We start from the raw sequence: 12404 nt of genomic DNA, 5'->3' as shown, positions 1-12404 counted from the left end.
CGACTCTCCGATCGTTCACTCTAACGGTTCCCCGTTTTCAATGAATTCCTAGAGACATGGGCGAGCCCCGCCGAGAATGCAAATGGAACCATGGCGGAAACGAGGGTATGTCCCAGACTCAGACGAGGAGGACGAATTCGAATCCCTAGAATCGAATAACGAGGTCGTTAACGATACCGGTGACCATGATATCGATCTCGAGTACCTTCCTGTTACGACGTCAGCAACTGTGCTCGAGTCCAAGGGCCCCGCCGAGGGTCATAAAGAGATCGAGGATAATGACTCGACGACTCTTTCTGATACAGAGGAGGCTCGACGTGGCTCTGTAGAGCTTCTGACAAGCCCTGCCGTCATCAGGAAGGTATATACGAAAGAGCTGGATTTACCATCCGAGGGATCTGCGAAGAAATCCAAAGATCATCCGAAGGACCGTCCACGGAGTGCATCTGTTGAGGAGGAGACACCGAAACCACGTCGACCAACTAATACTTATGGGAAACGATTGTCGAGCGGGAAGAAAATAACCAAAGACTTGAATGACAGAAATGGCACACGAGACCAACTACCACACCAAGATGATACAATTTGGGATCTTCCTAGTTCCCCCGCTGCACCCAACTTGTCTTCCCGGAAAGCACGACGCCGTGGCCGTCAATCGACCCCAAAAGTTTCTACTCCCACGAAAACCCCTCAGTCTTCTGCTGTTCTGCAACAAAAGCTTCAAGACTCCCAATTACTGGGTCATGATGCAAGATCCCGAAGCTCCTCGCCAGACGAGCTAAATGTAGTCGAAGAGCCAGTCCCCCAACGACGCCCTGAGAAGGAAATCGACGAGCCAGAAGAACCTCCGCTAGAAGATTCAGAAAACGATTCACCATTGTCCTCGGCGCCTTTGTCTATACCCTCTCTTGAAGAGGATACACCAGAAAAAGCCACTGCGGTCGAAGAGGAACCCCGGCAAAAGACTCCCGAGGTGCTTGTGTCCGAAATTGATACTCCACAAGAACTTTTGGAGGAGATCCAGGCGGCTCAACCGGCAGGAAGAATATTTCGAGAACGCAATGCTATCCAAATCCATCCGTATGAATTAGAGAAGGCCAAATACCAAAGATTGATGAAGGAAGGAGGCATTCGACCTGTTAGACCAATTATGGAAGAGGAGAGAAAGCGAGCCAAAGAAGCTACAGACGAAAGCCAAGAACAAGATGAATTCGAGCCCTTCCGTTCAAGTCCTCCTCCCGAAGAGTACTTGCCTCCCGAGAGACCTGAACGCCGTCGCGAAAGAGACAACTCGCCTTCGAAATCTGCCCATGTCATCAAACGAAGAAGAAAAACACAGTATGGAACTTGGCATGATGCTACATCAGAAGTTGGCACAAGACCCCAGGTGATAATTAATAATTCAACACCTCCTAGAAAAGATCCGAGAACGCCAGACTCAGGTATTTCATCAGCGACACAGACACCGCGTGCTGCAGATGGGTTCCGATTTCCTCCAGGGTTCACACCACCTCCGACTACAACGACAGCTGCGGGTTCAAAATCAGCTACCCCAAGGGTCGACGAACAACCGAATGCCGAACAGATAGACTCAAAAGCTGCTTCTGACGATAGTGAGGCCTCTGATTCCTCTCAAGGCTCATATACGGCCCCTGGTGAAACTGCTGAAGAGCGTGAGATCCGAAGGATTCAGCGTCAAACTAAAGGTGTCCTCCCTGCATCCTGGGTCCGACTTGAAGCGCGACAGCGTCTTGAACAACAAAAAGCATCGCAGCAGAATCGAAATGTGGCTACTCAGCGGGCTGATGCGAAAGGTGTTGCTCGAAAGATTGTGCGCAAATCTGGACAATCTGGCAGAACAATATCTTTTGTCGATCTCGAGGACTCAGATGACAGTGAAGATGAGGGTCGCAATCGCAATGCGGATGATCAAACTGCTGAGAAGGATGATGGCGGGAGCATGTTCGCCTCCCAAGCCCCATTTAATGATAATGATGCAGGTGAAATCATGGAAGATAACCGAGTCGACTACATGCTTCCGACTGTTCCACGTCAATATTCCGCTTCCCTTGACAGACGGAAAAGCTTGAAGCGCCCTAAGCCCAAGGAAAGCGCACATGAAAGAGAAAGATTGGCGAAGAAGGCTCGTTTGAAGCGACAGACCAGGCTTACTGATGGGTCCTATGGGACTCGACGGACGAAGAAGTCATCATCACGATCTGCTCCGCGATTAGGCATTCTCGATGCACCAGATGTAGCATCAAGGCCACGAGATGAGCAGCCGCTCTTTCTGAGGGTTGCCGCGAGGGGTGTCCGCTCACGTCGAGATGCAGGCAGGCGAAGTCCGACCCGAAAGTTCATTCAATTGAGCTCTAAGGTTGATACAACTGATGCAAATCAAGCACTGCAAGAATGGAAGCGAGGCAAAATTCGACAATCTAAAAATGTTCGACCTCAATCAAAGCCTCGCAAGTCGCGCCCTCTTGCAAATCTGTCTAGTCGGCGTACTCAAGCTCGGCAAGTTGCCCAGCAGACTCGGTATCCTGAACATGCTCCAGATTCTGCACCCAGAGAGGTTGATCCAATCATGGTGGACGATGAGGATCATATTCAGCAAGAGAATGTTTCAGCAAATGTGGCTGCGACGCCTGTTGAGATGCCACAAAATCGACAAGTAGCAGCTGTTCGGCCTTCACAGCTAGAGAAACATGGTCACCAATGGGTTGTTAGAAGAAATATTGCCATTTCATCTTTACATCGCAACACTGCTCGCCCGTCTGCGACCAGTCTGGCAGGACCTAGCGGTAGCCAAGCCGCATCCAAGACCATGTTTAGTCGATCGTTGACTCTTCTTAATCGAGATTATCGACAACAGCATAAGTCTCAGACTTTCAAGCCTAGCCTGACACTAGATCGGTATATTTCTGATGTTGGACCTTTGGGTCCTTCTACAGATGGTCCGACGAAACAAGTGCCAACCCAGATAAAAGATAAACAGCCAACCATACAGCAATGGCAGCAACGAAGAAGATTGAAGAAGAAGCCCACACCCCAGCGAATCAACATAGATGCAGAAGAATTTCACCAAGATGAATCACAGGATTTCAATGCAACAAATCTAGAGCTTTTGACTCCTGTTTCAATGACTCAACCCGTGCCATCATCCCGTCCTGCTGCTTTTGGCGTAGGCGGATTATTCAACTGGCAGTCGTCGTATGCGCTCGACTTTGGCATCGCCCCCTTGCGACATGGTGTGTTTTTCCATGAATCCACATTCATTGGGAGCGGCGACTTCTCTCGGTCCTTGCAAGTTACCAAAAGGAATTTAGATCAAAATTCGAGGTCATGTTCAATAATGATAAAGGATCAGGTTTTCCAATGGAGCTCCTGGAACGAGAACGTCTCTTCACAAATGGGCTCGGTGTTTGAAAGCATGGTTATTGAACTCGAACAATGCACGAATGCCCCAGAAATGAGTTTAGCTCATTCTCTGTCTTCCGCTTTACTTGCGTACCGAGCAATGATTGTCTATGTGAATGATACATTATCATTCATTGATCCTACTGATCGAAAAGCCTTTGTCCAAAGAGCCATGGGACTTGTTTCCTGGCTCGGAGAACCGATATCTGCTTTCGTCGCCAGCGGGAGAGATGGTCAGAATGAATTGGTTATGCTGGCATGTTATAATCTGGTGTTCGCAAACCAAACGCGCCAGATAGCCGACGGTAAATTCGTTGATCACCAGCTCTCTAAGGATGCATTGGATCTTGTCAAAGTCTCTGCAAAAAATGTCATTTCTCTGGCATTATCCAAGGCTGGAATCGCGAGTGTTCAGATTTTTTTGGAGGAGACCAAGAAGCAGGAAGAGCGGGATGCAGGAATTCGGGATGACTTCGCTCCGGTTACTGCATTGGTTGTTACTGAGCAGCTGTTGCGCAGCTCAGAATCTTTCAATGGGGTTCTTGCTGATACTCAGATCGATGTGTGCACAAAGGGTCTTATTCGAAACCAGAAGGATGTTGCCAATCTGGAGTCTGCGTGGCGTGATCTTTTCTTACTTCAGCCTTTCATTGAGATTGACCACCATGGAATAGCACGTCATGATTCTCGCTTTAAGATACCGCATCAAAACTGGTTTCTAGTCAAAAAGCTCTTGTCACCTGCACTGGATAATGCTGATGCCAATTCAGCTATGCAGCCTATTTCTTTCAATTCCTATTGTCGAACAATTTTTCAACGATGTCACCGTCTCATAAATGCTTGGGGATGGGGAGAATGCAAAGCTATTCTTGACACACTTTACGACTTTTTTGCTCTGAAGACTTTATACAATTTAAAGCTCGAGGAAAGTCGTGGGTCTCCTGCCTTTCTTGATGAGCTGGATGGGACGCCCTCACTGGATATTCGACCTGGGGAACCGTGCTTTCACACCCTACTGAAGATCATTGCTACTGGTCTTCGCTTCTTGGCTTTAAAATACGACGAGAAAAAGATTCGCAATTTTGCCTGGCGTCTCCTTCCAAATCATGGTCGTGTTTATCCAAAAGAAAAACCTTTGCGTCATGAGGACTTGGATGCTTTGAGGAATCACCACGACTTGCTTTGTACCTTGTACTGGGCTGTCCCAGAAGTGTGCAGACCTCGACTAGAGACGATTCGAAACCTCGTTCACCCAGCTACTTCGCATCAGGAAACATGCAGCATCAACATTCGATCGTGGATAAGGCTCATCAGATTCAAAATGTCAACAAGTGAGGAAGTCTCAAGCTTGGAGCCCTTTGCAGATTGGCATAGCTACTTCATGGCAGAGCTCCAGCAACAGCATTCACAGGCTCGAAGTGAGATTGAAGCACAGAGCAAAAGCGACAAGTTTGCCTCGAAGGAACTCGTTGAGAGCCTCATCTCCCAAAACCAGCGACAGATTGAATCCTTGTTGAGCATGGGTCTTTCTGGACTACGAACTGCTATCGAACTTGCTCCTTCACTCGAACATGCGCACAAAGTGATTTCGAAGACGCCATTTGATTCTATTATTGGGCTGTTCAACCCGAAAATCCCAAGAGTCAACACTGTGGTCTCGGAAGCCCTTCAAGTGATAAAGACCTATGTTAACAAAGATTCTGCTCCCCCTGTTGCAAGTGTGCCCAATGATGCCCCTGTGGCTATCGAAGAAGATAGTCAAGAGTTTGAAGGTCTTGATGACTGGAACGACATTGATTCTGTACTTGTTCAACAGAGTACTACACCACGAGAAGAAATTGAGCATGTGCAGCGAGTCCTTTATCCTGTTGTTTTTCGCCTCCTCTCTAATTGTTTCGGTGCGGACAATTCGCCTGAAGATGCAATTCTCTCGAACGTGGTTGATGCTTGGGCTTCAATTGCAAGTGCGCTTGTTCGCCATGGGATTCAGCGCTGGGATAACTATCTCAGTCATTTCGGAGATCGCTCATGGGCCCAGCTTCGGCCGACGATCCAGACTCGGAAATATGCAGCTCAATTCCTGGCATTGTGTATTGAAAAAGACTTACAGATCCTTGTTGAGAGTCGGAACCTCGTCATGGGCATCTGGATGGCATCCTTAGTAGAACGCGCACCAATGCTCAAGTTTCAACACCGTCTTACAGAGGCGCTTCTCAACGGTAGACCTGACGACTTGATTCTGAAAAATCTGCCGTTCGTGAAAGACCAAACAGACGACAGATATCATGTTTCCCTACAAGACATTGGCCAGCGCCGTGTTTCTCTTATCTCCAGTGTCCTTTCAAATATGCGTGAGCATGTCCTACAACTAGAGGTCTCAGGCAGCCGAGAGTTGTCGATTACAAAACAAGATTATTCCGAGCTATTGGAGCAGATGATGACCGCAATGAAAGAGAACTACCGTGAGCTAGGCAATGGAGCGGTGGAATCTGCTCAGGGCGCCTATGTCGAGTTTGTGCACCGCATCATCCGGTTCCTCCAAGAACTCACCAGCGACATTCGACCCGTCGACCCCTTCTTCACGAACCCCTCCTCATTCCCTCTACCATCTACAGACCCAGGTTACATTGTTGCCAAGTTGAAACGCTATGAGCCGAAGCTGTCTTCCAACAAGGAGGTTCAAACCTTGACTATGTTTGTTCAAAGCATCCTCGAACGAGCAACGGTGGAACGTCAACAAAGCAACTTAGTCAATCAGCTACACACTGCTTTGAAAGGTACCTACGAGGCTGGACGGACTGATCGACCCACCCTTCGTGCTGTCCTTTTACAGTGTGTATTCCCAGCGTATCTCGAGTTGTCTTTCAGCACTCCTACCGCTTGGCTTTTGAGCAGACCCATTATTCAGAGCATCTCTCTTGTATTCAAGGATCTTCTTTTCAGCCTCAATACCTATGACCCGGCTTGCGTCACCTCTTTACTCAGATCTTTCGATGCGGTCTTTCAGTCATTGTATCGTGCTCTCCGGCCCTTGACTGCCTACCCAAGACGATTCAAAGATCCTGTTGTCTTGTCAATGCTCGCCGAGTTTCTCAAGATGGTATCTACCTCACTCCCTGTGATTGACTACCTCGACCGTAGCACCGATCAGGCAGCGAGTGTGATATCTTATCTTGAATGGCTTCGAGATCTGTCCACTGCCGTCTCATTAGAGTTGAACAACCCTATTTCGGGACCTGTGTCTGACATGAATATTGCTGGCATTCCCGCCTCAGATCTCAACTCAAGTAACCTGGGAACTGGATTACCGCAGCATCTTGTGACGGGCCGACGCCTTGCTTTCGAAGATCACCAGTCTTATCTTAAGTACTGGTCTTTTCATGACAGCAAGTATTACTACAGTCGTCCTGGCCATGCCTCGAAGGAGGTCACTTTAGATCTTGAAATTGTCGCGGTGGTTCAGAATGAGGCAGAAGCGAGGAGAGTGTTTGAGGATGCGAAAGATGAATATTTGGATTTTATTGATCGATTGGGACTTTTGTCTGGATGAGAAAGGTGGAGTGCGAGATGTATCTTTTTTTTTCTTTTTGTTATATACCACTGCCTGGTTAAAAGATGGACGATAGCTCTTTATCTACTTTGCATTTTTAGCATTGGCGTTCGGTGATTGTGTTTATCAAATTCAAGATACGGTGATGCTCCACCGAATACTATCTCACAGTTATTTCATCCATCTTGGTTTAATAAGCTGATCGGCTGAATGATTGAACTCACAATGTATCTATATACACGATAAATGATCAATGTCCTTGAAGCATCTTGTATAGAATAGAACTTCACCGCCTTAGTAAGTTGGTAAAGCGGTGAAATTGATACGATTGAAGCCTTACCCCTTAGGGTTTAGTCGATATTTAAGGGGTTGTACTTATCGAAGTGATCGGCGATTGCTCTCACTTTCCATGTTCAACATTTGAATGTTGCAGTTACTTCGATCATGCCAAAGACACGTCGCCTCCTGAGGGAGGAAATAACTTACTCCAAGGCTCAAAGGGAAGAAGTGGACATACTTCTCCGACTTCAGTATTACGAACGACAGCAGACATTCTTTACTAGGCTGTCTGACAATCCAGAATCCATCAAGGCCGTCGTAGCTCACCATTTAGGACTTTCTTCGACAGACCGATGTCAAGTAGCTGATGTCAAAGGTTGGCTTCATGGGAGTTTCAATGTCTGCATTCCTGTCACTATCGAGAATTGGAAGACAGATCACAACCCGGAAGTCGAGTTCTCGTTCGGCTTCCTCTCCCACATCGACTGGGCGAAGAATTCCGCCCAGGAAATTGTGACGAGAAGATTCGATGTGAAGCAGGCACATACGCCTAGCTTGAAGAGAACTGCCCTGATGTTCCTAATCCGCGACTCTACGGCTTTGCTACTTCAGATGGAGTCACTGTATTATATTCTCTAATTATAATAGTTCTTCGATTACAACTGAGATAATACTAATATTATTCATAGCTCACACATATCGATCAACTCCCTCTACTAAATCGTTTTTTCCAATACTCCCATCGCCTACTTCGTTCATATCTAGGCTATCAACTCCCTTCATCTTACATTCCCCGTCATCCACCAAGTTTAGAACACATAAAAGAGCATGGTGTTTGAAATACAGGATATATGTTAATCGAGCTTATTGAGAAGACCAAGGGACAAATGCTTTCGTCAACATGGCTAGAAAGGCGTGACAATTCTGAATATCGGCAGACCCTTTTTCGCGATCTTTCCCGAATCCTACTGAGCTTAACACGTATATCTCTCCCTGCGATTGGCTCTTTCGTTGTCGAGAAAGATGGTTATCTTCGATTGAAAAACCGTCCTCTTTCAGTTGAGATTCAAGCCCTGGAGAATGACCACATACCCACGGATATGCTACGAGATTATACATACTCAACTGTTGAGTCTTATATTGTAGACCTTTTGAGGATGCACAATAATCGAGTCAGACATCAACGAAATGCAATAAACCACCTAATTGATTATATCAACCAGACAGCAGCCCTGGCTACAATGCAGACGACATTCCCATCATTCTTCACACGAGATCTCTGCCGTGGCCCTTTCGCATTCACTTTCACGGATCTTCATCCAAGCAATATCTTCGTGGATGACAACTGGCATATCACCTCTCTAGTCGACCTGGAATGGGCATGTTCTCGCCCCATTGAGATGATACGCACATCGACTTGGCTTACAACCAAAACTATGGATGAAATCACCGAGGAAGCTGTCGAGTACGATGCTGCCAGGTCTGAGTTCCTTGAAAGTATGGCAAATGAAGAAAAAGCCATGGGGGTTTTATTGAGGAAGGAAGGTCAAATCACGAGAAGCCTTTCTGAAATAATGAACCGAAGCTGGCAATCAGGAGCCTTCTGGTTCTCTCTTGCACTTTCTAGTCCCATGGGTCTATTTTCTGTTTTCTACAAGCAGACCCAACTGCGCTTCATCAAGCATTGTCCGGATCAGGAGGCTTTTCATGAGATAGTACCGTGGTATTGGTCTCAGGACTATGTGAATGTTGCAGCTGCTAAGCGTCAAGATCGGAGGGATTATGATGCTCGACTAAAAGCTGCTTTTGGAGTTGTAGATGAGACAAATTGAGGAGGGAATTGGATGAAAGGCTTATCTTACCGTAATTTGGAAGACCAGATGTCCTTTGCCTCGCAAACCCCATTTATCTATTGCGAACAACTTAAACAAAGGGGCTGTGTCTCGCGATGGCTGATACGAGCTGGGTGCTTTCTGAATAGGTACCCAGGCATCATGCATGCTCAGGTGCATGTGTTGGCGCTTACAAACGTGGTCCCGATGATGACTACATTCGACCATATCATACCTTTTTCATGTTTATTCTATCCAAATGGCTCTTTGGTGCCTAAAAAGTCAGTAACTAGCTGGAAAGCCAGCGGGTACCTTTGTTGCCTTGCAAATCCCGCTTTACCTTTGAATGAGCCCAGGCCGCGTGAACCTATTCCAAATGAAAAGCCTATATTCGCGCAATTCCTATAGAAGAACAGTGGTAGTTGAACTTCCCAAGGTCGGGAACGATGAAACACTCACATATGCAAAGTTTCAAATTCTAGTGACCTAATCTTTTCAAGTTTGAAGAGAACATCATTAAGTCCAGATGTTGGGATTTTCGGCCGTGATCGTGTTGCACACCCTATAGTAGAGGGATACATAACAACTGCCAGTAGAGGGCTAGTTGCCTTATCGTTCAAATGAAATAGCAAACTACTTCCAACTTGAAGATTGAGATACTGCCAACTTCGAAGTTCAAGGGAGTACTCTGATATTCCATATTACCATTGTATTATCGGGCGGTGGTGCTTCATTCGTTGTGGAAGTTGGGCTATCAGAGAGCTATCATCGTTTGCTCCTCGATGCTGAATGCTGGCTCCAGTCTTCATGTTCTCCAATGCAGGTTGTGCTCACTAGGTATTGACCTTGACAAAGACCACCATGGAATACTACTTCAACTATGGAACCGATAAGCGGCTATCTTCGGACCAGATCTCACCATTTCAACATATAGGAAGTCACAAAAGTCACAGTAACGGAAGATTCTGATGGTATGATACATGCCACTGGACCTTTAACAATCCCGTTCGAATCTGTTTGTGAGACACTCCGTGGACCTGAACATGACATCGTTATTTCGGAGGAGAGTATGGAACTTATGAGTCAGCGGGTCTGGAGCAGGAAGTCTTGGTATTTCTTTGTGGCCTTCATTGCCTATGTTAGCTTTCACCCAATATGCATGCCAGTGCTATCTGTAACCCCTCCAGAAGTAGGCACTGAATATTACTGAGCTCCAAGATCTCGTTCCTCAGGAATTCCTTAATAATCGTATTCTCACCTAGTTTCTCACCTGAAAGATCACCGAGACACCGGGTGGTTCGAGACAGCGGAGTCATTGAGCGCTTTCCAAACAAATTTGTGAGTGTGACTTTTACCATAAATAATAGAGCAGAATGGCACGAATCATAATCCATGGATCGGATAATTGAGGCAGTGAATATGGGCCCGGGTTCGGGTTGCAATTGAACACCGTATGTTAGGTCTATTATGTAGGTGGGTTTGAATCAACACGTAGTCAGGAACGAGGAATGGTATAGGAAAAAAGAACTGAAAAAATAATCCATGGTGACTGAGAAAAACATCGTGAAATTAACAAGGTTCGTCAAGACCTGCTTGCTTCGTTTGTGAAGAGGATCATCATCATCCGAAAATGTAGGATTAGACCATGCACAAATAATGGCGTCCGAGGATACAAAAAAATAAAACTTGAAGTCCATGGTCATCCACCAACACAGCCCAATACACCGAAAAAGGAGATATTAATGAAGAGACATAATTCCCTGGACCTCCCAAAATGAACACCGGATGCAAGTTGCAGGGAATCTTCCCATGCGGGTATATGACCCGAGTCATAATCGTTCATCATTGATGTAGAAAACTTCCCCGATAAGAGCCTAAGCTTTATGTCAGGATGAAGAAAGAGACATCGTATTACTTTTAAACAACGGAGCCAGAATTACCAGCCGAAGCCCCATTTCCACCATCCTGACTAGCGGACCCGCGTCGGTGGAATGGGTGGGAGCCTAGATGGAAAACTTTGCGCATGGCACTCGTAATGCTGTTCTTTCGTCGCGACTGAGGACTAGCGTCAGCATTGTCTGAGGCTTTCTTTGGGACGGTAGCGTCATCAGCGAGGACAATGCTTGAAACGGCTGGCTTAGGCGGCCATTGGCCATCGGCTTTCCAGCCTTGAACCATTGCCTTGGTCAGGTCAGCCAAATTAACTGGAACGGTGGGAGTCATCCCCTGAACGACAACTTTTGTGTAGATGGAGGGGTAAATAGTCGGTGTAATGGTAGCGCGGACAGGGTTGTCAGGTGCGAGGAAAGGTGGTGCAACAGGAATCAAAAGTTCATCAAGCTCCTCATCTGTGTCTTGTTCGTCATCATCAATAGAAGGGAATTTGGTAAGAGTAGGGTTGCTCTGCGAATCAGGCTCCGTGATGCTGGTTTCGGTAGACTCTTTGTGCTTTGCTTCTTCATCGGCCGCAGTGGATTGTCCTTCCTCTGCATCCTCACGACGATGGCGTTCTTCAATCTTTTCTTGCTTGGAAATTGACAGCGATGAGTCTGTTTTGGTGGCTAGCCCCAAGACGTCAGTGGTGTTTTGACTTTGACGATCCGAGTGCGGGGAAGACCCCAAGCACGGGGCCGGGGGTGCAGCATCAACCCCAGAATCCAAGCCGTCCGCCGCAGCGGTACCAGTCGCTTGGGAACTGTCCTTTCCAGGCTGTAAAATAGCGCGGTTCTTTCCCTTTGCGCGAATCTGACGTCGGGTTCTAGCTCCAGACCACGCGTCGCGTCTAGCCATCCACATCCGTAGTCCTTTATTCCAAGCCATTTCTTCCTCCATCTGGCGACGGCGTTTGCGTCGCAATTCAGTCGCGGGGTCGTCTAAAGCCTTCTGGGAATCATCGTCTGAATCCTGGTCAGACGATTGAGGTTCAAGCTCCGAGCCAGAGCTATCGAATTCTCTGCTTCGCCATTCGGTCACTTTGCGGTTTTGATAAAGTGTACCGGCGTCATTGTCGGTAGGAGGAGGCAAGGAAAGATAAGATCCGTCGGGGTTGGTGGTGAATTCCCAGTCGTTACGAACAACTTCACGGACAAATATTTTCGCCTCACGGATGGCGGTGTCACGAGAGGGGTCACTGGCACTCATGATGGATTTGCAGGTGAATTTATTGGAGATATTTCGGGATAACGAAGCACAAAAGCAGGCGTAAATGAGCAAGTTGTGATTTCGAGTTGGATAGGGCAGTTCACCTGGTGCGGGAAATTAACCCAGGCACAGGAATCCACCTTAGTATCCACGCGGGGTTGGAGAAATGTGAAGCTTGAGAA

The 12404-nt window shown here is 47.1% G+C and overlaps 4 protein-coding genes across 4 annotated transcripts; 3 read left to right on the top strand and 1 right to left on the bottom strand.

Moving 5' to 3' along the window:
- Positions 1-76: 76 nt before the first annotated feature.
- Positions 77-6970, top strand: N7483_008404 (uncharacterized protein; the record flags this gene model as incomplete). The annotated part of the gene is made up of 1 exon (XM_057091831.1): positions 77-6970. One exon carries the CDS (start codon positions 77-79, stop codon positions 6968-6970), a length of 6894 nt encoding a protein of 2297 aa, XP_056943005.1.
- A 444-nt stretch (positions 6971-7414) lies between these two features.
- N7483_008403 (uncharacterized protein) lies at positions 7415-7888 on the top strand (the record flags this gene model as incomplete). The annotated part of the gene is made up of 1 exon (XM_057091830.1): positions 7415-7888. One exon carries the CDS (start codon positions 7415-7417, stop codon positions 7886-7888), a length of 474 nt encoding a protein of 157 aa, XP_056943004.1.
- A 212-nt stretch (positions 7889-8100) lies between these two features.
- N7483_008402 (uncharacterized protein) lies at positions 8101-9081 on the top strand (the record flags this gene model as incomplete). The annotated part of the gene is made up of 1 exon (XM_057091829.1): positions 8101-9081. The coding sequence occupies one exon, from the start codon at positions 8101-8103 to the stop codon at positions 9079-9081; it is 981 nt and encodes a 326-aa protein (XP_056943003.1).
- A 1917-nt stretch (positions 9082-10998) lies between these two features.
- Positions 10999-12222, bottom strand: N7483_008401 (DUF4050 domain-containing protein; the record flags this gene model as incomplete). The annotated part of the gene is made up of 1 exon (XM_057091828.1): positions 10999-12222. The coding sequence occupies one exon, from the start codon at positions 12220-12222 to the stop codon at positions 10999-11001; it is 1224 nt and encodes a 407-aa protein (XP_056943002.1).
- Between the last annotated feature and the right edge of the window lie 182 nt (positions 12223-12404).

The sequence above is a fragment of the Penicillium malachiteum genome, assembly GCF_028827825.1.
Source record: "Penicillium malachiteum strain IBT 17515 chromosome Unknown utg000004l:1.0-4883003.0:1.0-4884900.0, whole genome shotgun sequence".
NCBI lineage: Eukaryota > Fungi > Ascomycota > Eurotiomycetes > Eurotiales > Aspergillaceae > Penicillium > Penicillium malachiteum.
This window is presented reverse-complemented; position numbering and strand designations above follow the sequence as displayed.